General features: G+C 34.4%; 1 protein-coding gene across 1 annotated transcript in view; it reads left to right on the plus strand.

Moving 5' to 3' along the window:
- The window catches only part of USH2A (usherin), a 790,277-nt gene that overhangs the window by 148,320 nt on the left and 615,581 nt on the right, over positions 1-26,376 (plus strand). Inside the window, exons 11-12 of the mRNA XM_021927201.2 lie at positions 18,969-19,164; positions 22,868-23,509. Of these exons, the coding sequence (XP_021782893.2) occupies positions 18,969-19,164; positions 22,868-23,509 (838 nt within the window). The remainder of the gene's footprint in view (positions 1-18,968; positions 19,165-22,867; positions 23,510-26,376) is intronic.

The following is a 26,376-nucleotide window of genomic DNA, read 5'->3' on the forward strand; positions in this document are numbered from 1 at the left end:
AGATTAGCATATTGCTAAAAATGTGTGAGGACAGAAACTAGTCTGTAAGATTCTCATAGGTTCCACTTATCTTGCACTCATCATGTACAAAAATATGCCAAGCATTCTAGTTCATTAATTCTGTCCTTACCAAAGCTGGTAAAGCAGTTATTAATTTATCCACTGTAAAGTTGAGGACACTTAGCCTTTTGGAAATTAAGTAACTCCTCCAATATCACACAAGTAATAAGGAGGTTGTGCAGAAATTGAAAACTTGTGTATTTCCAAAGCTCATGCCCAGCTGGACGTTAGAGACATAGGATTCCCACCTAAAAATGTGTTCCTAGCACTCAGCATAGGGTTTAACACTTAAGAGGAACCCTACAGCTGATTGCTAAACTGGGTATTTACTTACACTATCCAAAAGTAGGAAGGAAATATACCCATTTGTTTGTGAATTGTTGTATCAAATCCTATTAATTTCATCCTAAATAGTAAACAAAATTCCTAAATAGGAAATAGTAATGTTCATATAAAGGAGCAACAAATTAATTTATTGGAACCAACACATTCCTCAAATAGAGATTTGGTTGATATTAGAGATTTAATGTACCTCCCTTAGTGCTTAATGTATAATAGAGATTCCACTTATCTTACATATATAACCTAGAAATTTGAATATTTTGTAAAGTTACTTTTTAGAAAACCTGATTTATTTGTTTTCCTTATCATCTCAGATGGATACCTTCCGCTCAAAATATATTTGGTATTTATATTTTCAAGTATTCAATTAACTAACATATTAAGCAGGCATTATCCTATGTAAGTTCCTAGCAACTTTTACCACTTGTACTAAAACAAAAAAGATAGTTAAGCCAAATGAGTTAACTTTTCTGAAAGTGTATCTTTATACAACATTAACTATAGACATGGAAAATACATTTATTCATGTTAGAAATAAATGCTACTGTGAGATCTTTCATTTTGATAAAGTCAAAACACCATCTTGTTAATAACTACTATATTAATTTTGCAGCAAATTACAGTAAGACCACACTGTATAGTTGTGCCATTCAGATGACATTTATGAAATGCTCTAATTCAACATGGTGACATATATTACCTGCATCTTTTACACGTTAGAGCTTATATCCTCTGAGCGAAATAGACCTAAACCAGCCAAAAAGAGAGAGAGAGAGAGAGAGAATAATGCAATGTGAAATTATACCCCTTTGAGAACTAGAAGGACTATAATTACATTGCTTCCTCTTAAAACCATTCAAGTATGTAACCATTGCTGGGAACAGCAGTATGTGGGGAACCTCTTTACATTCCTTCTGTCTTGAACACTCAAAAGATTGAGAAAAAATATATTCCTTTCCTACTATAGTTTTATTTGAGCGTGCTTCAGAATTTTACCTTTTTGTACACTCCTTAGAGATTATCGTGGGGAAGTTTAAAAAGCAGTTTCTTGGAAATGCCTTTTGGAGGGGGAAGGGAGCTATAAAAATATACCAGCCTGACAAATGACAAGCATTGTAGAATGGAAAAGAAAAGACATCTTGGTTTTACACCAGTTTAGAAGCTTTTCTCCTCAAATGAATATTTTCGACAGCTGAGCAAGATGATAAACAGCAGTATCACAAAACACTTAAATGGAAACAAGTATTATGATGTACATTATTCACCTGGCATTCTCCAATTCATGACATTTATATGTGGCAGAACCCACTGCAGATTCATTTATTTATTTTTGAAGTGGAATGCGTACCTTACAAAGGTAGCCTGTTACATTAATGTGGACTTTTCTTCTCTAGAGAGGCAGAAGCTTAAGGAGAAAAGTTATCGTATCTGTACTAGAAATAGGTAGTAAGTCTCAGAATCCACATCTTAGGGCTGAGAAGTCTCCTAGTAAGTAAAATATACTGTATAAATATAGACAAATAAATATAGATAAAAATTTTTTGTGTAAGCACCAGCAGTGTTGCAAATGATTAGATATTTCATAAATGCTTTTTCTAAAATCGTATTGCTGAAATCAGTCTATTTCTAGAACTTATATTCAGATGCTTAGAGGTATAACTGCTTCAATACTGGCTAAGTTTAGAAAGGCTATGTTTCTCTGAGGCTCAGTGATGGACCTACCAACAATTTGATGAGATGCATAACTAAGAAGAAAACGAGAGTAAGACTGAATCCCTGTGAACTGATTGACTTGGTGCAGTGGCAGAGTAGGTAGCAAGTATTAAAGCAATAGTTCTTAAATGTTAGTGTTCATAAAAGTCATCAACAGAACTTTTTAAAATGAGGATTCCTAGGCTTTAACTTTAGGGACTTTTAATTCTTTAGGTCTGGTGCATTTGGTTGTGGGCAATCAAAAGACTCAACTTTGGAATACATGGAACAGATGTTGACTATAGATTTGTATATTCAAAATTTTTGGTATTTAAAATAGCATGTATGCTTTATTGAGTCAAATATTTTAAAAACTATGAATGTGTACTATTTCTTTTTTTCTGGATTGGAGGACAATTTGGGGTAAACATTCTCTTTTTAAGAAGTTATAATTAACTCTCTGCCAAAACTAAGTAGAAATTGTGATTTCTATAACTCCTATATTTGACAATATCTCCTAAAAATATTTCAGTGATATAGCATTTAATTGTAAATAATTCATCTAGTCACCAAACACATATAGGGATGTTCCTATATGCCAGGCACTGTGCGTATCAAGGTATGTATTAGAGTGAATAATAGAAACACTCAGGAAGTGTTCAATTGAATTTAACCTTGAAATGTATTGTTTATTATTACTATGTTTAAATGAACTATGTGAGGTTTTTTTTTTTCATTGTCAGTGAGAAACCCATCCTAACTTCAGTATTTTTATCTTTAAGTATATCCTATTTTAACCACCCTTACCCATCCACTCTCAATGATTTCTCCTCAGCGTGGGGCCTTGCCGTGGAAGTGTGCCCTGGTCAGTGAGTTTTGAGAGTCCATGGAAGCTAGATTGCCCTCAGCTCTTCAGTTCCCACTGCAGAACTCTTGAAGTCACTGGCTTTTGGATCAGCAGAACCTCTCCTATTTTCAGTTGCCCATTTTCAAACTGGCTTACTGAACTTTGGGTTCTCCCGTATTCAGGTCTTTCAAAAGTCCAACACCCCTTTACTATCATCTGCTTTCTCCTCCTACACGGGGGCTAATGCCATGCAGGTTTTGTGACTGTTGGTGGTGTGTGCCTACCTTCTTTTTTTGGGAGGCTTCTGGGCACAGCTGGTCACCTAGTTTTGTTATAAACATTTTTAATGGCCTTGCTGTTGTTATGTTGCTATTTAGTTCTGTCAGCTTTTATCCTGGGATTTAGAGAGATCCAAGAGTTCTGTGGCCACATAACCATTGATCTTGATTCCCCTGGAGTCTCTTTTGACTTTTACTGCCTAATTTAAGCTGAACATATGAAATACATGAAAAAAAAAAAACTGAAAGCCCAAGCTCTTTTGTTGTTTGTCTTTGTAGGTTATGGTTTCTATTTCTCCCTCTTTCTCAATCTATTTTGCCCATCAATGTCTATCCTTCCTTCACTTTTTGCCTACTCATTACAATATTCAATTACACAAGCATAACTTTTACTCTACCTACCCTAGCCCCAGCATTTTTCTGGGAGTTTAAGTCTCTTATGAATCTGGGAAGAAAGGAACTAAAAATGAGCAGGGATGAATAGCAAAATGTGCAGGTTAACAAGTAGCAGGCAGGACATTAGAGTGAAGCTGTTTTCTTACCCAGAAGACTGACGATGGGAAAGCAAAAAAGAACAATGAAAAATTAGTAGAAGAAAAGAAACAATTAATAAAACATGAATGCATATTAATCAAATAGAAATTGGACAAAAAATGGTGAAAATCAACAAACTCAGTAGTTTGTCCTTTGAAAAGGTTAATAAAGTTGAGCAGAAAACACAAATTACCAACATCAAAAACACAAACTAGCAACATCAGAAATTTTAAAAAGAGGCATCAGTGTCATTGTACATTTTATAAGCATTAAAAAATATAATTTTATGAACAACTCTGCTAATAAATCTGATGTCCTGAATGAAATGAACAAATTAACACAGAACTAACAACAAAAATAGAAATATCCCCACATATATTAAAGACATTTAATTCATATCTAAAAACCTTTCAACAAGGAAAATCTCAGTCCCAGATGGCTTCACTGGTGAATTCGCCACTAACATAAAGGCATAAATAATATTAGTTCTACAAAAACTCTTTCAGAAAACCCAGGAGGGGCATATATTTCTCAGCTCATTTTTGAGGGCTACCTAACTTTAATCCCATAACCTAACAAAACACTAAAAGAAAAGCCCATTAGAATATTCCATATGAACATAGATATAAAATACCTTAACAGCATATTAGCAAATGGAATCCTGCAATATATAATAGGGTAATGCATCATGGCTGATTGGATTTCTCCCAGGAATGCAAAGTTAGTTTAACATCTGAAAATCAATTAATGTAGTACGCCACATAAGCAGAATGCAAAACAATTCCCATGTAATCATCTCAATAGATAAAAACTTTGAAAAAAAAAAGTCAAAACAGTTTCATGATAAATACCCTCTGCCCACCAGAAATAGAAGAGACTTCCTCAAACTGAAAAGGGCATCTGCAAAAACCCTACAACTTATATTATGTTAACAATAAATGTTAAATATTTTACCACTACATCAGGAACAAAGCAAGGAAGTTTGCTCTTATAACTTCTATTCAAAATTGTAACAGAAGTTAATGTAGGACAAAGTGAAAAACCAAAAAGCCATGAATATCAAGAAAGAAGTAAGACTATTGTTATTTGCAGAAAATATGCCACTGTATAGACAGTAGGAGTATAAAATTTGCTTGGCAAGCATCAAGTCCCCCACATCCACTCCCCTCCTTCATAAAGCCATGCAAAATTGCTCTATATTCTAAGTAAGGGCGGGATGTTTGATGTGTAAATGCAACTGTTAGATAAATCGCTGAGCAATATTTTTGGCCACCATGTCCTTCCTATAGAAACTCTGGGGTTATCACTGAGGTAGGGTTAGTAATGGTATGTGAGACTGGAGAGACATGTGGAAACCACCTCATGGTATTTGGACTTCACTAGTTAGGCAAGAGGAAGCTATTGAATATTTCTGAGCACAGGAGTGACACAGAGGTGTACCAAGTAGGTGGGAGGCAGTGAAAGCAATCTACTTCAGTGGGGAAGAGTATTGTATCACAAACTTTGTTTAGAATTGCTAGTACTTGGTGATAATTAAAAGCAAAACAACTTTAATTGAATTTCGTTATTTTAATTTTACTTACAGAAAATTCATCCTCTTTTGTGTACCCAGGTGTTTCATTCTCACCATCTTACCGTAGGAGTATTACCATCGGAATTAGAGTAGATGAGGTAAGGCACAGTGGCTCATGCCTGTAATCCTAGCACTTTGGGAGGCTGAGGCAAGTGGACTGCTTGAGGCCAAGAGTTTGAGGTTATGGTAAGCTATGTTTCTGCCACTGCACTCCAGCCTAGGCAATAGAGTGAGATCCTGTCTCTTAAAAAAAAAAAAAGAAAGAAAGAAAAAAAGAATTGGAATGAATGAAAATTAATTTGATAGCAGTTTATTAAACAGATTGGGGAGAGGAACAGACTGGCAGATATCATTCAGTATACAATAGCTGGTTAGTGATGGCAATTCTGAAAGAAAAAGTGGTAGAAACTGGGAGGTATTGCTAGTGTAGTATGACCTTTTAAAACTCACAGGGTGCATACCTTGTGGATGTATAAAACAATGTGAAAGAATAAATTTTCCAGAAAGTAAGAAGAGGAGTTAGAGACTTTTATCAAAGAGAAGTCTATGATGTTCTCTAGGAAAGAATAGAATTTTTGGAAGAATATATGCATTGATGAAATGATTTCTTTTTGCCCTCATTTATATTTATTTTCTGCTCAAATGAAACACTTGAACTACCACTCAATTTCTGGGACAGACTTCCTGTTCCTACATTCTTCAGTTTGCTTTCTCAATTTTTACTTTGTTTAGCAATATCAACATTGCCTCATTGGGTTTTAGTGAGTTTAGAGAGAATATGTAATCTATAGAACATTAGTTCTTCTCTCCCACCAGACAGATGAGTGCATATAAAGACACGTATTTATATTGCTACTGTTTTAAAAGTGTTGCTTCAAATTACCTAAAATATGGCAACCATTATATAGAGAACCACTAATAAAAACTGTGTTTATATAATTTATCAATATTGAAATCATGCTTCATATTTCCTTTAAGCACAAAATAATTATTTTCACACATGTGCAAGAAATCGTATATGAATTATTTGATGCCTTGAATTCGCCCTTATAGAATTTCATCTCCTAATGTAAAGAAAACTGACTAGGGTGATTATTGCAGGATTGTACTCTTTCCTGTTATCAGTAACCTTCCTACCAAATTCATTGTGAGATTTGTCACCCAATTGATTGTCCGTATCCACCATTGCTCCAGAGCCTGGGCCAGCAGACTTTTGCTGCATAGTCCAAAATGATGACGTCCTGGGTGTGATTACAAGACAATATGAAGCAAATATTAGTGAACATCAGTGCTAGCAAAGAAATTCACAAAATAACAATTGGACTGCTTGGCTGATTCTTCCACTGTGCTTTCAGCTCTTTACAGGTATAGGCCATGCCTTAAACTTCATTGAGTCTAGCAGTGTTCCTGTTGCTATTATTATATTTGTAGCTTATGATAAGCAGAGTTAATTTAACATAGGGGTTATGAACATGGATTTCAGAGTTGGGCCACTTAGTAACTGTATTAGTTACTAATACATTTTCACACTGCTCATAAAGACATGCCCGAGACTGGGTAATTTATACAGGACAAAGTGTTTAGTGGACTTACAGTTCCATATGGCTGGGGAGGCCTCACAATCATGGAAGAAGGCAAGGAGGAACAAGTCACATCTTATATGGATAGCGGCAGGCAAAGAGAGAGCTTGTGAAGGGAAACTCTTGTTTTTAAAACCATCAGACCTTGTGAGACTTATTCACTGTCACGAGAACAGCACAGGAAAGACCTGCCCCCGTGATTCAGTTATTTCCCACTGGGCCCCCCACACACACTTAGGAATTCAAGATGAGATATGGGTGGGGACACAGCCAAACCTTATCAGTAACTGCACCACCTTTAATAAGTAATTATCTTTCTAAGGTTTAAATTCTTCTGTAAAATGAAGATTCATGTATTTTCACAAATAATAAAATGATGAAAATTCCTACCACTTTGGAGCTTACATTGTAAAGTGATTTGGGGGGTCGGAAGAGAAAGAACAATCAATAAGTATAAAAATAAGTAAACTTATTTACTAAGTTAAGTGCTATAGGAGAAAACTAGACAAAGTAAAAGGCTTTGAGAGTGCCAAATTAACGAAGGGAATTGCAATTTTGGAAATGCAGCCAAGGGACTTTTAAATGAAAAGGTGGCATTTCACTTGAGACCTGAAGGAGATAAGGGAGTTAGTCATGTGGAAATCTGGAGGAAGAGACCCAGGCAGAGGGAGCAGCCTATGCAAACACCATAAGGTGGGAGCACCCCTGATGTATTCAGAAAAGGGGCTGCATAGCTGAAGTGAGCAGAAGAGAGAGTAGGAATGTCCCAAGCCTATGGGATCTTTGGGCAAGCTGCAAATAATTGGCCCTTTCACTCTGCAAGTACTGCCCCACATCCATCAAGTACTTTAGAAGGATTGAAAGAAGTTTGATTATCAATCATTTGATGAATTTTCCTGCCCACTATTTTTCTATACCAGTGTGAAATATACAGAGTAATACTTCTGCCTCATCTTTACCAAGCACTTACTATGTTCCAGAGATGATGCTAAATATTTTTACATCAATAATTTCAGTTAATCCTGAGAACAGATCTATGAGGTAGATATTATTATGCTCATTTTATTGATAAATAAGTGAAGACTTAGGTAGATTTAGATTGTTTAGAGCATAGTTAATACTGTGGCCAGTAATTACGGCACATAATCCTAATGTTTCAGGAATTTATACCATTTAGTTGAGGAGTGTCTCCTCAACTAACCCTCAATTTTACTTCAGGTTAAGTCACTTACTTTCCCTTTTATATTAGAGACGTCTGTTAGTTTGTCTACAGGAAGTATAATACCTCACAGGGTAATTTATTCACAAATAGGAAAACATGTATAAAATATCGTAGCAATCTGCCTGCAATATTGTAAGTGTTCAAAATGTTGTTGATATTATTGTTGTTGTAAGCTAAGGAACGCTAGAAAAACATCAAAGTTACAATTACTCAAAATAACTTTTGCTGAGCATCTACTAGACATAAAATAATAATCACCTCATTATTAATATTGGACTCTCTGAAGTATATTCTTACCTTTCTCTTCTAATCTTTTAGTTGAGAGTTTTTTCCAGCTTTTTTTTTTTTTTTTTTTTTTTCCCGGATACAGAATCTTGGTATATTGTCTAGGCTGGACTCAAACTCCTGGGCTCTAACAATACTTCTACCTTAGCCTCCTGAGTAGCTGGGACTACAAGCACATGCCACTATGCCTGGCTCTATAGTTTTAATATTTAAGAATTCTTTCACCGATTGTTTATTCCTTTTGGCTTTGTTGTTGTTTCTATATTTTTTAATGAATGCAACTTTTATCTTCTGAGGATAACAGAGGCATTTTATTAGATTGTTATTAGTTGATGATTTCTTCTACCTCTATTCCCTGCATTGTTTGATTCCTCATCTGGATTATCGTTTTTCGTCCTCGTCCTTTATTTTTGTTTCTGTCATTCATGTTGTATATTTTGCATATATGTTTGATGAATTTTGCCATCTGCTTCATTCTGTAGAGAAATGGTAAAATCTTTCCAAAATGGCCTTTCCTCATGTTTATGAGCAGCAATACAGCTTTTCTTTGCAGTGGTTAAAAGCTCAAATATTAGTTCTAGAGTTCTTATCTTTGTAGTTTTTTTCTGCCAGTTTTCTCTTTATGGAAAATAACTCTGGCTCCCAGCTTTCCGGATTTCCATAAACCCTGTAGAAGGGGAATTGTGGTGGTAAAGGGGAGAGGCAGTTTCTACAGACTTTCACTTAATCCTTTCATGTCTACCTTGTACCTCTCCCAATAACAAATTGTTGATGTTCCAACATTATGGAGTTGGTTAATTTCAGTTATTCTTGACAATAAGACTGATGTCACTATGGAGTAGGATTAGTTTGGCTGGCTGAGTGGGGTTGAAAGGGGACCTGAAAATCTAAATCGTTTCTATGTAGAATAACTCTAATTCATGATTCTCAGCCTTGGCACTATGGCTATTTTGGGCTGGGTAATTTGTTGTGAGGGATGGATATGTGCATTGCAGGATTTATAGCAGAATCCCTGGCTGCATGCCAGTAAACTACATGCCAATAGAACTCCCCTCCCTCCCCCTCCCCCGGACCTTGACTACTAGAAAGTTCCCCTGGGGACAAAATCATCCTCGGTTGAGAACCATTGTTTTAACTTTAGACCTGTGTGTATCCTTTTACTTCTTTCAATGTTTCATTATCTTCAAGTCTTAAGGCTCTCAAAGATTCTGTAGGAAAAAATCGGTTTTCTTGTTTTAGGAATCCAATTCAGCCAGCACTCAAGCTGAAACTTCTCTGATTATTCAAGAATGTTGTCAATATGTATTTCTATTTCTTAATTTCATTTTCTGTCTTCAAAATTTTTGTAAAATATATGTCTTCCCTGTGGTTTTCTCTGCTGGCCTCATTAAAATTATAGGTTATATTTTTAAAAACTCCTATTTTGTTATTGAAGTATCAAGAAAAAGAGGAAAAGGCACATGCTTGATCTGAACTTTATCAAAAATTGGTAATTGTTTTCATCTCTTACTATTAACTGTTTTCTAAATCGATCCTCTTGCTTTCGGAATCCAAATCAGCCTGCACTCATACTGCAGTTTCTCTGATTAGTCAGGAACGTTGCCAATATTTATTTATATTTCTTCATTTCATTTTTCGTCTTTGAAATTTTTGAAAAATATATTTCTCCCATGTTGTTTTCTCTGCTGGTCTCATTAAAATTAGGGGTTTTACTTTTTTAAATTGCTGTTATTTTGAAGTAGTGAGAAAAGGAGGAAAAGCATTTGCTTAATCTAAATTTTCCCAAAATTTTATATTTTAGTAAATGTATTTAGATGCATATTTTTCTAACAATGGGCATTCTTAGTTAACGCCTGTATCCTTTTTCTTAAGCAAGAAAATAAATTTATTATAATTTTTACTTATGCTGCCCTAGTATTCCTCATGGGTAAATCATGTCTTAATTTTATTAATCTTTGAATGCACCCTTTCTAACAAGTTGGATCCTTTATCAGAAAGCAGAGTATGTACAATATACTTATCCTTTAGTTCCGTCTTCCTGGGCACTAGCTCTCTTACCACAATAGGATATATACCTACAGATCAGCTTGATTATAATTTAATTTACTGTATTTGGCAGCAACATCTTATAGTGGTAACCCAGACTGAGATGAAATCTTCCATTTCAATTGTTATAAAGCAACAGACTATAGATTTAAATTATTTGAGTAGTTACTACATTAAAACACATCTTTTGCTTCCCTTCCTTTGCTCCCAACCACATGCACAGCAACCAGTATATTTCCAAATTTTACTCCTGTTTATAATGCTATTTCTTAAGCTTCTAAACATTACAGTGTGCATTGCACCTCTGCTAATCTCCATCCAAATTCTGCTATGTTTTGGAGTTGTCTGTGAGAAAGTGTAGTGCTGATGAGGGGATTGAAGGTTCAGGATTCCAATTTTGGCTGCTTAACAGGAACAGTTGAAAGATGGCATGAGGTTTTTGATCCGTGGTTTTCCATTTTCGTGGTATAGTAAGCATAGGTGTCACTGCCAAACTTCTTTGGAGCTCTATGTTATTTGGGTTTAGAGCTTGGAGCTACGTTAAACAGCTGAATAAATGTTTCCCAATGGAACTCTGTCTATGATGCGGCTCCTGAAAATTCTCTCTGAGTGTTGTTAACTAGTTTCCTCTTAAATTGAGTTTATAGTTGTTTTGTCATGTCCAAATGTCTTTTTGCGACTTTGCTTCTAACTGAACAGAGTGATAGAATTTATCCTCCCACTTGAAATTATAAAAATAAGGACAAAATGTATTAAATAATTGTTTGCTAGATGTTGGACATCAGGCAACAAGGACAATGTTTACTGAGAAATAGGAAATAAATTATGTGAATCTTACAATTGACCCAGATTGCTGCTTTCGGAGTATTTCCAGTCCATGACTTAGGGAGAGAAAACCCAGATGGAGCTCAGAGGGTTCTTCTCCAAATTGAAGAGATATAGCCAAGTGTTTCAGGAATTCAAAGTAGTTAGTTTGCAGAGAGGAGAGAGAGGAACACAGAGATAATTCCACATATCTACAGAGCATCTTCCTTAAGAATTCACTTGAGTACTGATCACTGCATGTATGAGGCTGCAGAAAGCACAACTTTCAATTACTAAAAGACACTCATGTAATGCTGGGAAATGTGCCTATTTCCACCAGCTGAACTGTAGAGAAAATGTATGATTCACGGGGCTTTTGATAAGTGTACACAAAAGGGTCTAGCTTCAATAGTGGAGAATAGCCCTAGGCTGGTAACTACTTCAATACCACCTAATAAATCTTAAGAGCAAGACTCAAAAGAAATTGTTTCCAAGTAATTTAACTGCATCCGAGAACAAAACTCAAATATATTTGTAAGAGCACTAAAATACGTAGTACCCAGCAAGAAAAAATTCACAGTCTCTGACACCAAATCAAAGATTATCAGGCATGCAAAGAAACAGGAAAGTACAACTCATAATGAGGATGCAAATACATCAGTCAAAACTGATCCAGAATTGTGAGAGATGTTAGAATTATCAGACCCGTATATTGAAACAGATATTATAATTTTACATAGTTTAAAAGTTACATAAAAATATGGAAGGTACTAAATAACCCTACAGATAAAAATCCCAGAGAAAAACCTACAGTGTATGGAATAAAAATACACTGGATATAATTGGTTATACATTAAACATAAAACTTTTATGTTATATTTAAAAAGTTAGTGAACTTGAAGTCATAGTAATATAAACCTATCCAAAATGAAACAGAGTTGAAAGAGCATTTGTAAAAATGAAAACAGCATTTGTGAGCTGTGGGACAACTTTTAGAGGCTTGGTGTATGTGTAATTTGAGTCCCTACAGGAATGGTGGAGTGGAGCTGGGAACATAAAAAATATTCAAAGAATGTATGGCTGAAAAATTCCAAGTACAGTAAGGACTGAAAACCATAAAGCCACACACCCATGAATCTCAAGAAAACTAAAAAATAAGTAACACGAAGGAAATCACAAAAGGCGTATTATAATTGAATTGCTCAAAGCTAGTGATAAATTTTTAATGATAAAATAAAATACTAAAGCAGCCAGAGGAAAAAGACATGTTAAATACATAGATAAAACAGTAAGAATGACAACAGATTTCCTATCCAAAATAATGCAAAGAAGAAGACAGTGGGGCAACATTCTTATAACCATGAAAGAAAACAAATAGTGCACTTATGATTCTATATCTAGGAAAGAGATCTAAGATGAAGGTCAAATAAAAACTATTTGCAATACATATAATGAAAGAGTTCATCACACACAAACCTATACTATAAGAAACATTAAAAAGAATTCCTTCAGTTGGAAATAAAATGGTATCATATGGAAATATGGATCTGCACAAAGAAACAAAGAACACCCAAAATGGCAACTGCATTGGCAAATATGGAGGGTATTTTTCTAATGATTTAATTTTCTTTAAATACAGTTGACAGTTTTTAAAAATAATAATAATATAGTAAAGCTTTTATAACATGTATAAGTAAAATGTCTGGCAGTAATAACACAATAATTAGGAGGGGGAAAAGGAAGTACCCTTGACCCTTGAATGACATGGGAGTTAGGGGTACTGATTTCCTGCCCAGTCAAAAACTCATGTTTAACTTTGACTCTCCAAAACCATAACTACTAATGGCCTACTGTTGACCAAAAACCTTACTGATAACATGAACAGTCAATTAACATTTATTGTGTATATATTATTTACTGTATTCTTACAATAAAGTAATCTAGAGAAAAAAGAATCTTTAGGAAAATCATAAGAAAGGGAAAATGTATTTACTATTTGTTAGGTGAAACTGGATCATAAAGATCTTTGTCCTCTTCATCTTCACTTTGAGTAAGATGAGGAGGAGGAATAAGAGGAAGAGGAGAGATTGGTCTTGTTGCCTCAGGGCTGGCAGAGGTGGAAGAAAATTCTTTTACAAGTATACTCATGCAGTGATAACTCGTGTTGTTCAAGGGACAATTGTATACTATTGTAAGATCTTTATACTCTATTTGAAGTAGTATGTCACTTAAAGCTGGGTTGTGATAAAGATGTTGAATAGAAACCACTAAAATCATAAAACAAAGAGTTATAGCTAATAAACCAACATGGAGATAATTTGAATCATAAAGAAATATAAAATAACACAAAACAGGCAAAAAAAAAAAAAAAAAAAGAAGAAGAAGAAGAAAAAAGAAATCCCAAACAGATGGGACAAATAGAAAGAAAATATCAAGATAATAGATTTAAACCTAATCATATCAATAATAATGCTAAATTTACGTGTTCTAAATAATCCATTTAAAAGTCAGAGACTGGAAGATTGGTTAAAAAAGGAAAAAGTACAACTTAACTATATGCTGCTTGCAGAAAATATATTTAAGTATAAGACACAAATAGGTTAAAAGCAAATGTTGGAAAAGATAAATCCTGTGAGTACTAATCATAAGAAATCTAGAGTGACTTTATTAATATGAGAAAATATGAATTTTTAGAAATTTTTTCCAAGATAAAATATTGGCCAGGATGAAGACGGTAATTTCATTTTGTGAAAGGAGTCATTTTATCAATAGGATATAACAGTTCTTAATATTTCTGTACCAACAACAGAGCTTCAGAATGCACAGAGCAAAAACTCATGTAACTGAAAGAGAAAATAAAATCCACATTTGTGGGCAAAAATTTCAATACCCTTCTCTCAATAACTAGTAGAACAAACTGACAGGAAATCAGTAAATCCATAGATTAGAACAATACTGTCAACCAACTTGACCTAATGGCCAGTTATGGAACATTCAACCCAACAGAGCAGCAAACTGTACCTACTTTTCAGGCCTACACAAAATATCTACCAAAATAGAAAAAATTCTGAACCATAACACAAACCTCAAAAGATTTAAAAGAATTCAAGTCATATAAAATACATTATCTGGCTGCAGTTAAATTAAGTTAGAAATCAATGACAAAATAACCTGGAATTGCTCTAAATATTTGGAAACTAACTCACACAATTCTAAATAACCCAAGATTCAAAGAGGAAACCCAAAGAGGAATTAAAAAGTATTCTGAACTGAATGAAAATGAAAACACAGTATAAGAAAATTGTGAGATGCCCAATACGGCAGGACTTAGTAGTATATTAATAGCACTAAATGCCTATGGTAGGAAAGGATGAAGACTTCAAAGAAATATCTTCTACTTTACGAAATTAGCAAAAGAAGAGAAGACCCAAGCCAGGCTAATGAAAGTTATTTCTGAGTTTCTAACTGCATCTCATGGGGATGATCATTTCTTTCCTCTACTCTTGTGGCTGAAAGCGTGTTAAAGGCCAAAACTGTGATTCAGGCAAGACCGAAATTTCTAAGACCAAATTGCATTTTAAGCCGTAAAGAGCAGGAGAATCTCCATGACTTGAACTGTGAATAGATATTTGTTTGTTATCAGAGATAGTAATTGTACTGCTTTATCTGTCTTTCCTTCCATGCTAGTAAAAGAAAGCTCAATAGTCGTTGATCACATGATCATAGAGAACAATCTACATTTCTCAGCCTCCTTGGCAGCTAGGTGTAGAAATGTGGTTTAAGTTCTGGTCAATGATATTGTATCTATTAACATTTGCTGCTTAAGTTAGTGGCTAAAAACAATAAAAATTGCTTATTTATTTAGGATTCTATGGTTTGGCTCAGTGCTGGCGTGCACTGACTTGTCCAACCTCTTCTGGACTCTCTCATTTGTCTGTGATTAGCTAGCTGGTCAAGTAGCAGTTAGATAGGAAGACCTCACTCACTTATGTAGTGGTTGACAAGCTGGCTGTTCACTGGGGCAGTAGGAGCAATTATTAGCTGGGGCACCTCAGTTTTCTGCCATACAACCTCTAACATTCTAGCAGGATAGCATGAGCTTGTTCACAAGGTGATCTCAGAGTTCCAAGCCCAGCAAGAGAGAATGAACTCTAAATTTGCAGGCATTTATTTATTTGTTTATTTATTTATTTATACTTTATGTTCTAGGGTACATGTGCAGAACGTGCAGGTTTGTTATATATGTATACATGTGCCATGCTGGTGTGCTTTTGCAGGCATTTTTAAATGTCTGTTTGAATCATATTTGCAAGCATTATATGTGCTAGTATTTGGCCAAAGAAAACCAATAGGTCAATCTAGAGTTGTCGTGGAAGGATCGTACCAAAGAGTGTCTTATGATTTGGAAGTATATTTTTAAAAGAAAGAGGAATGCCTTTCTCTCTTTCTACTTCTTGGTGGACAGGAATTGGTTTTAGTGTATGAGTAGATTTGTATTTTCTCACATTAAAAATCTATACCTGTAGATTTCTCACATCTACAGGTATAGAATCTACAGAAGTAAACTTGGTATTTTCAGTTGAATTTTGGGAAACTGACTAAAGTTAACATTTTTAAAAGTAATAATGCCTTACTTTAGTTTTAAACTATATTTTAAGATATAGTTAATATACAGAAATTATGGTCTACATGTGTTACAGAAACTTAGATTAATGAAATGGGAGTAACCTTGTTATTTTATTAATTTGTGACAGAGTTGTTCATATAGAAAGAATTGTTTTTATTGACAAAAATATCTGGATAAGACTTAGGTTTTCACAAGAATCAAGGCAATAATATACACTTTTGGGATGTATGTGAGAAAGTGACCATGCAAAGTCAGGTGTACAGAAAAAAGTGGATATGCTTTATGGCAGAGCAAGGAGGAAGAACAGAGAAGCCACAGAGATGGTAGATAATTGGAGTGCCGATGAAAATCTCTAGCTATAGGGGAAACTAACGGGATATTATGAATTGTAAAGTAATGATTTAATTCCTCTTTTACCCCAAACCTTTAATAAAGGTTAACAACTACATTTTGTTTCTTCGTTTGTTTTGAACAAGAGTTCTTGAAATTGAGGCATTAGCTGAGTTTCACCTCTGAGTGACACAGGGCAGTGCTGGTAGGAGCCAGAAAGACTTCAAAATGGAAGAAGCAGAAGTGTAGGGTCAGGGCAACTATGAAATGATCAATATGCGTAGAATTCTTATAAACTTAAGGAGCACTTCTGTCGTTCAGGAATGGAATTAGGGTCATAGGCAGCCTTATCTAGATTTCAAAAGGTAAGGACGCTTCAGCTGATACATGCATTACATGTAAATAAGAATACAACAAGACCAAGGGCCGTGGCGCATGCCTGTAATCCCAAATATTTGGGAGGCCAAGGCGAGCAGATCATCTAAGGACAGGAGTTCAAGACCAGCCTGACCAACATGGTGAAACAGTGTCTCTAATAAAAAGACAAAAAATTAGCCATACATGGTGGCCCAGCTACTGGGGAGGCTGAAACAGGAGAATCTCTTGAACTTGGGAGGTGGAGGTTGCAGTGCGCGGAGATTGCGCCATTGTACTCCAGCCTGAGCAACAAAAGTTAAGCCATCTCCCGTCTCAAAAAAAAAAAAAAAAAAAAAGAATATAACAAAACATATAAAAGAAAAAGTTTTTGCACTTTTATTTCTCTTTACCTTTTGCACGCTTCCTTGCTATTTGAAAACGTATTGTTTACATGTGGGTAATGTTTAAGATTATTATTTGATGGAAACATAATGTATGTCCAATGCCTTAAGGTGTTTACCATCCATTTGGAGAACAGGACTGATACCTATAAAGTACCAGCAAATAATCAGGCCTGAGTTATGGGTTGATGTACTTGAAGTGTTACAAGTATGTACTGACAGGCCTATTGGATTTTCATGATTTGCCTGTATATTACACATATCCACCAATAAATGCCATTTAGTTTTGTAGGCTGAATCAAATCTCTGTCTTGAGTAATGATTTTGTATCCTTTGGACTAGATGTGAATAAGACCAAGAAACAGTCAGGCACAAGAAGGCAATTCATCGTTCTTACTCATCTTTCTAAACCTATATGCATCTTTGATATTGAGGTTCATTATTATCTACAACTACATTTGGTTTGCATATAACCATTTATCTTTTAGTCTTAGATATTTTCATATCAATTGTCTTAATTTATCCTTAAATAAAGCTTCCAGTGAGTCTCTATTTCTTGGATGAGGAAAATTGAGGCAGTGATAGGTCTTTAAAAATTATTTAATTTCTAAGTCCTTCTTGTAACTGAATCCCAACCTGGATATTTTTAAATATCCTTGAAATTAAATAGAAATCAAATAATATCTTTTCACAAGTAGGTTACTTCCCTCTATGGTAACTCTGCCTCCAAATGTGAAGAGCTGGATTCAATCCAAGTGAAAGAAAGTCAGGGGGGAAAATGTCAGGGACTATAAAAGAGATTTGAAGTCTGTACCCACATTGCTGTGTTAGAGTCCTAAGTTATTAAATTTCTCATATTTATTTGACATTTTATATACATATGTCTGCTTATGAAGAGTTTAGTTCTCATCTTTCTTTAATCAACATAGTATTATCTATGCGTAAAGTAGATGAACATTATATTTTATGTATTTTCATTCTTCTCAAATCAGATGCTTGAAGAGTAAAATGGCACAGTGTTTTAGCTGTTATTTTGCTTGAAAATGCTTTAAAACAAGAAACATTTTTGGAATTTCTTACCACAATATAAATCAGCTAAATATATTTAATGTGGTGAAATGAATCATACATATGCTGAATAGTCCGAAAAGGGGAGTTGGGTAAGAAAACATGTATTAGGGTCAGTATCAATAGGCATAAATAATTCTATTAACAAATAACATTAAATATTGTTACATTGTTTATGGGATGATATCATTATAGAAAGATTCTCCCTTAATTTAAATACCTAGCATTTACAAAACAAGTTTAAATCAATGAGACAGTAAACAAGAGGAATCAAACAGAGAGGTGGGCTGGGTACGGTGATTCACGCCTGTAATCCCAGCACTTTGGGAGGTTGAGGTGGGCGGATCACGAGGTCAAGAGATCGAGACCATCCTGGCCAATATGGCGAAATCCCGCCTCTACTAAAATTACAAAAATTAGCTGAGCGTGGTGACAGGCGCCTGTAGTCCCAGCTATTCGGAAGGCTGAGGCAGGAGAATCGCTTGAACCCAGGAGGCAGAGGTTGTAGTGAGCCAAGATTGCGCCACTGCACTCCAGCCTGGTGGCAGTATAAGACTCCGTCTCAAAAAAAAAAAAAAAGAGAAATGGTGTCCTAAAGACTAAATTAACTGCTGACTGTTTTCTATTTTCAGTCTCTACATATTTATATTTTGATTTCTATATATAGTATTTAATGGTTAATTCCCCATTTCCCTTTTATTCTTATACAACTAACTTCTATGGATTTTATTTTCATTCAGTTCTATATATTCCCCCTGCTGAAGCCTCCCATGTTGTGTGTCAAGAGGAAAAATATCTTATTACCTTCTTGTCTGTTGAACATTTAGTTTTCTTCTCCCTCCCTCCCTGTCTTGTACCTAATGAGCAAATTATCTAAAAATAGATACGTTCATCATTCTACAAAATGTTGTATCTTCTCTAGATTGGAGGCCAGTGTAATTGTAAGAGACATGTGTCTGGCAGACAGTGCAATCAGTGCCAGAATGGATTCTACAATCTACAAGAGTTGGATCCTGATGGCTGCAGTCCCTGTAACTGCAATACCTCTGGGACAGTGGATGGAGATATTACCTGTCACCAAAATTCAGGCCAGTGCAAGTGCAAAGCAAACGTTATTGGTACGTGTAATGCAAAAGTTTACAGTCACATCTCTATTACCATCTGGAATAAAATTCTCTATTTGATTTCTTAACTGAAGAGTAAAGCAAATTTCTTTGCTCAAGGAAGGCTGGAAAAAAAAATTTGGATGAAATTAACTGTTTAAAATGATTAAATTAATAATTCTATCAAACTACAGCTTGAAGCTTAGTTTAATCAACCCTTTAGAAGTTTCTTTATTCTGTAGATGCATTAGTTCACATGGTCCCATACTAATAAGTCATAGAAAGATATAATTTGCTTACCGCATAGATGTTTCTTTTAGAAAATTAGCACTTTTTCAAAATGTTTTACACTTAATGAGTTCTAAGCAAATCATTTTCATGCTAGTTTTCTTAATAGACCAAAATAAATGGATTTTTTCAAAATATTCTGTGCTACAGGGTCCTTTGTGATAAATCTTTCCATTTTTTTCTATTATATTTCTTTGAACTGTTCCTATGAAATGCAAAATAAGTCAACGTAATTCTACAGATCATGTATATTGCTCGGGTTACTTATAAAGGGCTACATGATTTTAATTTTGTAATTCAGCACCAAGTTGATTATAATAAACAGCTACCTTCGCTGTTATTTATCATTTTTTTATACAAGACGTGCTTTTTTGTTTGTTACTCCCACAGGTATTTTTCAGAAATTAGATTTGATTATAGCAATTTATTACATCCAACATTTTTGAGGGGAACCATTGCCACATAAGGACAAAATTTATCATGTGCCCAAAATGCACTATGTACATAATGCACTTTGAAATTTTGATATATGAGAATATTATGAGAGGAAAGTTTCCTGATGAAGTGAGCCCTGTATTGTAACTGAATATGTCTTGGTTCATATAGGAAGTTTAAAAAAGACCTTTGCCTTTCTATTGTCATTCAAGACACCAAGTCATCCATGGTTTGTCTAACACTGACCTGAAACTTACAATAATAAAAATATGCCTGGCAGTGATCACTCTCTCGCTCTCTCTCTGTCACACACACACACACACACACACACACACACACACACACAAATGCTTACATGTACACAAGCATATGTACATATCATTCTGAATACTATTTTCATTTCTGTAATATACCTCTAAATCTAATTCTTTATCTTTTATTTATGTAAGTATACATCATGCTACACAATTCAGCTAGACAAGCGTTTCAATTTAATAAAGAGAATGTAGGTGTGTTTAATGGCATTACATGAGATTTCTCTGGTTTAAAGAAACATTACATGAAAATCTGTAATGTAATTTGCCTTTATGCATCTCAAGCATACAAAAACTAATTTTTTAGAAAGAAAGAATAACTAACGTGTAAAGAGAAGTACGTATTTGTATGTGCTATCTATGATGCTGAAGGAATTCTAAGACCTTGAATTCAATTTGTATGGCATCCTTTGTTCTTTAATGTGAGATTTATTTTAAACTCAAGATGTGAAAACAGAAGTTAAAGCAAGGCCTTTAAAGACAGTGAAATAATTACTTCTTTGTATCAACGAAATCTTTCATGTGATGGTTAGATTCCAGAGCTTGAGGAAGGCAAAAATCAAAATTAATTTAGAATGTGTTATGCTATCCCTACTATGTGCCTGTTTTGTTGATTGATCCAGATGGTTTTCTGCAGGAAACAGAAATATACATTTTGTGAAGACTAAATTCTAAATTACTTCAGTATTATAAATAATAATTCTTTCTAGTGTTATTTCTGCAAATGTGGCATTTTTTATAAAAACAAAAACTTGATATGCCATATATATTTACTTTCCTAATGGGATGAGCAAGTAACTTTATTCAATTTCACCTTGTTAATATGAAAAAAAAAAGAAACCCAGAAAATACAAGTGTATGTTGTATATGCTTCAGAAAGCAAACTGTTAGAGTTAACAAAACTGTTAAATCTTACTAATGATTCTATCACCAGTAAAATACATTAGCACCAATAATTTTATTAAAGTAGGTCATTCATCTGGAATAAAAAGAGAGAAGAATGTGAATTAAATGCCAAGTGTGCTAACTCGCCTGTACTTGTTAACACCGAATGTGATGCCCTGTAGGCCTTCCTGAGTATCGTTAGGAATAGATTACCTGTCAGGAATATGTATGGCATATTCAAATAAGCACTGCGCATATTTTTAAAACTGATATGATATGAATCCATGTAGACCAATTTTAATAGTTCAAAATGAGTCATAATTCTTGCTAACAATACAGTTATTTTTAAAATTTGCAGCAATAGTGGTCCTTTTTTATTTTCCTTATTGAAATTAAATGATATGCCTTAGGTGAGTCATTCATCACTGTTAAAGAACTTGCCTTCCATTGGAGTTCTTGAATTTTTATCCATATATATTCATATATATTATGCATTTCCTTCCAGTTTAGGAAATGTTTTTCTACATATGAGTTCCTGAGTGTGTTTTTGACTCTTATTTTAAGACTAATTTTTAAATTGCAATTATAGCTTGAAGTAAATGTTTCAGTTGATTCAACTCATGCAGTCAGTTATTTAAATTCATGGATATTTGGAGACTATCTAAAGGAAACAGTTTGCATCTAAACATTTACTATTCTAATTTTTTTATTTCTTCGCCTTGTAATACTCTTTTATTAGAATAACCTTACTTGTCAAAGATTTAAGTATAGGTGATAAAACATTTTTCTTCATTCGTAAAATGTATATGTGTACTACTTTAAATAGAAGTAATATAAAAAACAGAATTTACTTAGTGTTTAAAGAGGTATGTTCTGAGTCATACAAGATGACAAGCAATGTGATTGCTTTATGAGCCAAGGAGAGCATAATTTATATTAATTGAAAATGATAAAATAGAGGAGCATACAAAAGGATTAAACTAAGAATTGCCCTGGATAAGTTTTATTTATATTAATTACTTAAATGTCTGGATTCAGAAATAAGTGTATATGCTGTTTTCACAAAAATAGTTATCAGCTTACTTTTTTTTTTCTTTTTTCCCAGCTTCACTAAGGTGTAATTAAATAAAAATTGCATATATTTATGGCAGACAACATGATGTTTTGATATATGTACACATCATAAAATGATTAATTCCAGCTAATTAACATATCCATCACCTCATGTACTCATCACGTTTTTGGGGTGAGAACATTTAAGATCTAATCTCTTAGCAATTTTCAAGTATACAATACATTATTACTAAGTATAGTCACCATGCTGCACAATAGAGGTCCAGAACTTATTCATTCTGTCTAGCTGAAACTTTGTACTCAGGTTAACATTTTATTAAACATCTTTAGAGATCTCTTATCTTTAGGAAAACAACTAATTTGTCCTATGTAATTCTACTATAATTTTAAATGAACACATTTGTTAAAATAGTTTTTAAGATTTGTTAAAGAGAAAAAGAGCTCCAGCATATGTAACAGAAACAACATTTGCATTAAGCATTTTCTTTGCATTAAGTAATAATTAAACATTTATGAAGTTCATTGCAAACAGTTGTATATTAAAGCTAAATTAAATATTGCCATTGTATTTTGAGAGTATGATTAGCCCTCTATGGCACTACTTGTGAGAAAACACTCAATATTTTGTGTTCGCATTGTCTGCAGTAGCATTGTTTGTGCCTCATCTATCTTGAATGAAATCATTTTTCCATCCTCACCTTTTAAATATATTTTATCTTTAGGGCTTAGGTGTGATCGTTGCAATTTTGGATTTAAATTTCTCCGAAGCTTTAATGATGATGGATGTGAGCCCTGCCAGTGTAACCTCCATGGCTCAGTGAACAAATTCTGCAATCCTCTGTCTGGGCAGTGTGAGTGCAAAAAAGAAGCTAAAGGACTTCAGTGTGACACCTGCAGAGAAAACTTTTATGGGTTAGATGTCACCAATTGTAAGGCCTGTGACTGTGACACAGCCGGATCCCTCCCTGGGACTGTCTGTAATGCTAAGACAGGGCAGTGCATCTGTAAGCCCAATGTTGAAGGGAGACAGTGCAATAAATGTTTGGAGGGACACTTCTACTTACGGCAAAATAATTCTTTCCTCTGCCTGCCTTGCAACTGTGATAAGGCTGGGACAATAAATGGCTCTCTGTTGTGTGACAAATCAACAGGACAATGTCCTTGCAAATTAGGGGTAACAGGTCTTCGCTGTAATCAGTGTGAGCCTCACAGGTACAATTTGACCATTGACAATTTTCAAGGCTGCCAGATGTGTGAGTGTGACTCCTTGGGGACATTACCTGGGACCATTTGTGACCCAATCAGTGGCCAGTGCCTATGTGTGCCTAATCGTCAAGGAAGAAGGTGTAATCAATGTCAACCAGGTAAGAAAGAAATGTGTTATGTTTTCAGTGCACAATGATATTCCTTTTTTAACTCATAACAGGTGACTTATCCCTGTTTCTGGATTGTGGCTTCTACAAATTTCATTTCCAAAATCATTGTTGTATTTAGATCATTATCCAACACAGATACAACCATTTAACTCGTTCAAAATTATCAGGCTTATTTATGTTACTATTTTGGGAGGATACTTTAGATAAAACTCAACCAATCAGATCTATTTCATAACTGAGACTTAATTTCCTTTTAACAGTTTTTTTAAAAATTAGGTTAAGAAGAGTCAATTTTATTTTCCAGAGAAAGGAAAATTTGAGTTGAATATCCATACAATGCCAAATATTCAAATGATGGACTAAATCTCAAATAAAGCTGGCTAAATGTTTTTACTGAAGAGGCTATATGTTCTAGCTTTGTATAGAAATACTTAGAATTGTTTCTACATGCCATCAAATTAATAAAATAGGCTACTGTTTAATCTTATTGTATACAAACTTATCTTTCCATCTCTTTCCCAATTGAAAGAGGGATAGACCCCATCTATGGCTCTCCTTGCATTTAAGATTTTAACTAAAATACTCATTATGATATCATGATAAATATAAGTATTTATCAGTTGTTTAACAGCTGTGCTAATTGTTGTTCTGTCAGCCAATATTAGCTGTGAGTTATATGGGTCTATAAAAATGAGCATGATACAAACTCAAAAGTGTGATTTGCTTGCCAGAGAAGGAGTAGAACAAAAGTTCTGTTTACATAGCAAAGAACCCGGCCTAGGATAACTGGGCCACGTTTTTCCTTTGGCATTGGTCAGTGTGACAAGTAAGATCAAAGAGACAGGAAGGAATTGATGAAGTGTTCATTCTTTTTGACATGTAAGTATCAGAAAACAACTTGAACTGGTTTAAACGTAAATGGAGACTATATTATAACTAGATATTCCATAAAAACCTAAGAAGGACCACTACAGTCAGGACTCAGGAATTAGAATGCTTCCATTGATACATATTCATTCGTCTCTCTCTCTCTCTCTCTCTCTCTCTCTCTCTGTCTGCCTTTTGCAGAAGGGGACTTTACTTCTCTCTTTGTCTATATGGGTATATGGCCACCCTATGTCCCCTGAAATTGTTTATAATTCTACCACCAGCTACAACAGAGAGATTTATTAGCTACTTCTTAGTTAAAATTTCTAGAGGAAAATTGGAATTGACTCACTTTTGTTTGGTTGATTACCTCTGAGCCAATTCACTGTGGCCAGGGGTGTCACATACTTGTAAAATGAGCATGGCTTTTAGGGACCTTTTCATCAGGTAGGAGCAAGGTGGTAAGTATCCCAGAAAACAGGAAGATTATGGAGACCTGGGCAGACAGCCTAAATGACAGATACAACACACTCACTCTTTTTACCTTCGGGTTAATCCTTCCAAATTTGCAATTAACTTTTTGGTATCCTAAGATGATGGTTTTTTCTCTTTCACTGTGTATCAATATCTCTAATTTTGGAAACAAGGTAGGTACTCTGTCTCCTGCACAGTCAAATAACCATGATTTATACATCCTTCTTTCTACGTACACCAAAAAAAGCTAATAGATCAAATGTTATATCCTTTTGAGTAATTATCAATTGTTAAAATTTACTGTTCCATTCTAACTTTAATTGTATATACAATACAAGTCACACGTTTTAAACAATTTTTCTGATTTTAGATAAACTCTGAAATCATAATAACAAACATTTGCTCCTTTTGGTCCTTTCAATGAAAGACCCAACCCATCATCTCAGTACTTTGTACACCTACCAGATATCTAAATGATGAACTAAAATAGTTAGAAAACCTTTTCTGGTTGTTTTGTATATCATGCAGAAATAGCCATGGATAATATAATCTACATCATGCATAATTCTGTCTCATTTGTGCCCTTCCTAGGATGAAAAAATACTGACTTCATTGCTCTTTCCTTCATCTTTGTGGCTCTCATTGTAGTGATCTCTTTGTTCCCAACTCTAAGCCACTTTCTCCCACCCAAATCTATGGCTCTTTCCTATCTACCCTATATAGTATTAGCAGAATAATTCCCCTAAAGCACTTATTTAGTTATATCATTCTCCTGTAGGGTTAGCTAAAATGGGTTTTATTTTGCTTATCATTTGAGTCCAATCTGGGAAAACCTTTATGAGTTTGTATCTTCTGGTCATAGTCTAGACACCCAGCTTTGCTCCCTGATACTCCTATCTTCTTCAGACACTGCAGCCACTTCACCAGAGCTACACATGTCGCATGCAGAGCTGATTTCAATCTACCTGATGCTTTGGTTCATTCTCCTTTCCCGACATGGAATGCAGTATAATCCTCCTTTTCAATGTTAGTTGGCATCCTCTGACTAGTTTTACTATTCAACATACTGCCTACAATTCTCCATCACTCAGTGAACAACAAAGTTGACATGAAGCATCAGTGTTTTAAGAGGTGGTTTAACTCAAACCTATAGAAAACTTGAAAATAATGCATTTTTGAAAATGTGCTCAAGCTTCTATTGTCTTCATGTTCAATTTATTGTATGACCTTGAAGGGAGGTTTATGTTCAAGAAATAATAATACAGATCTCATTGTTATTACTCCATAGTTATGCTTCTTTCTTCGGAAGACCATATGGACCTATAAATGGAATCAATGAGCTAAGAGTAGGGAGCATTAAACATGGTGAAAATATTTTTATTTACTGAAAAATTTCAACAGGGTATTGTAAAATATTTAGTATAAAATGTACCAGACTGAGAAAACATATTTGAAGCTCCATTTCTTCAGCTTACTGACTCTCTAAAGGCATTCCCCTGTCCTTCTCAATAGGG

This window comes from Papio anubis, chromosome 1, assembly GCF_008728515.1.
Source record: "Papio anubis isolate 15944 chromosome 1, Panubis1.0, whole genome shotgun sequence".
NCBI classification, from domain to species: domain Eukaryota; kingdom Metazoa; phylum Chordata; class Mammalia; order Primates; family Cercopithecidae; genus Papio; species Papio anubis.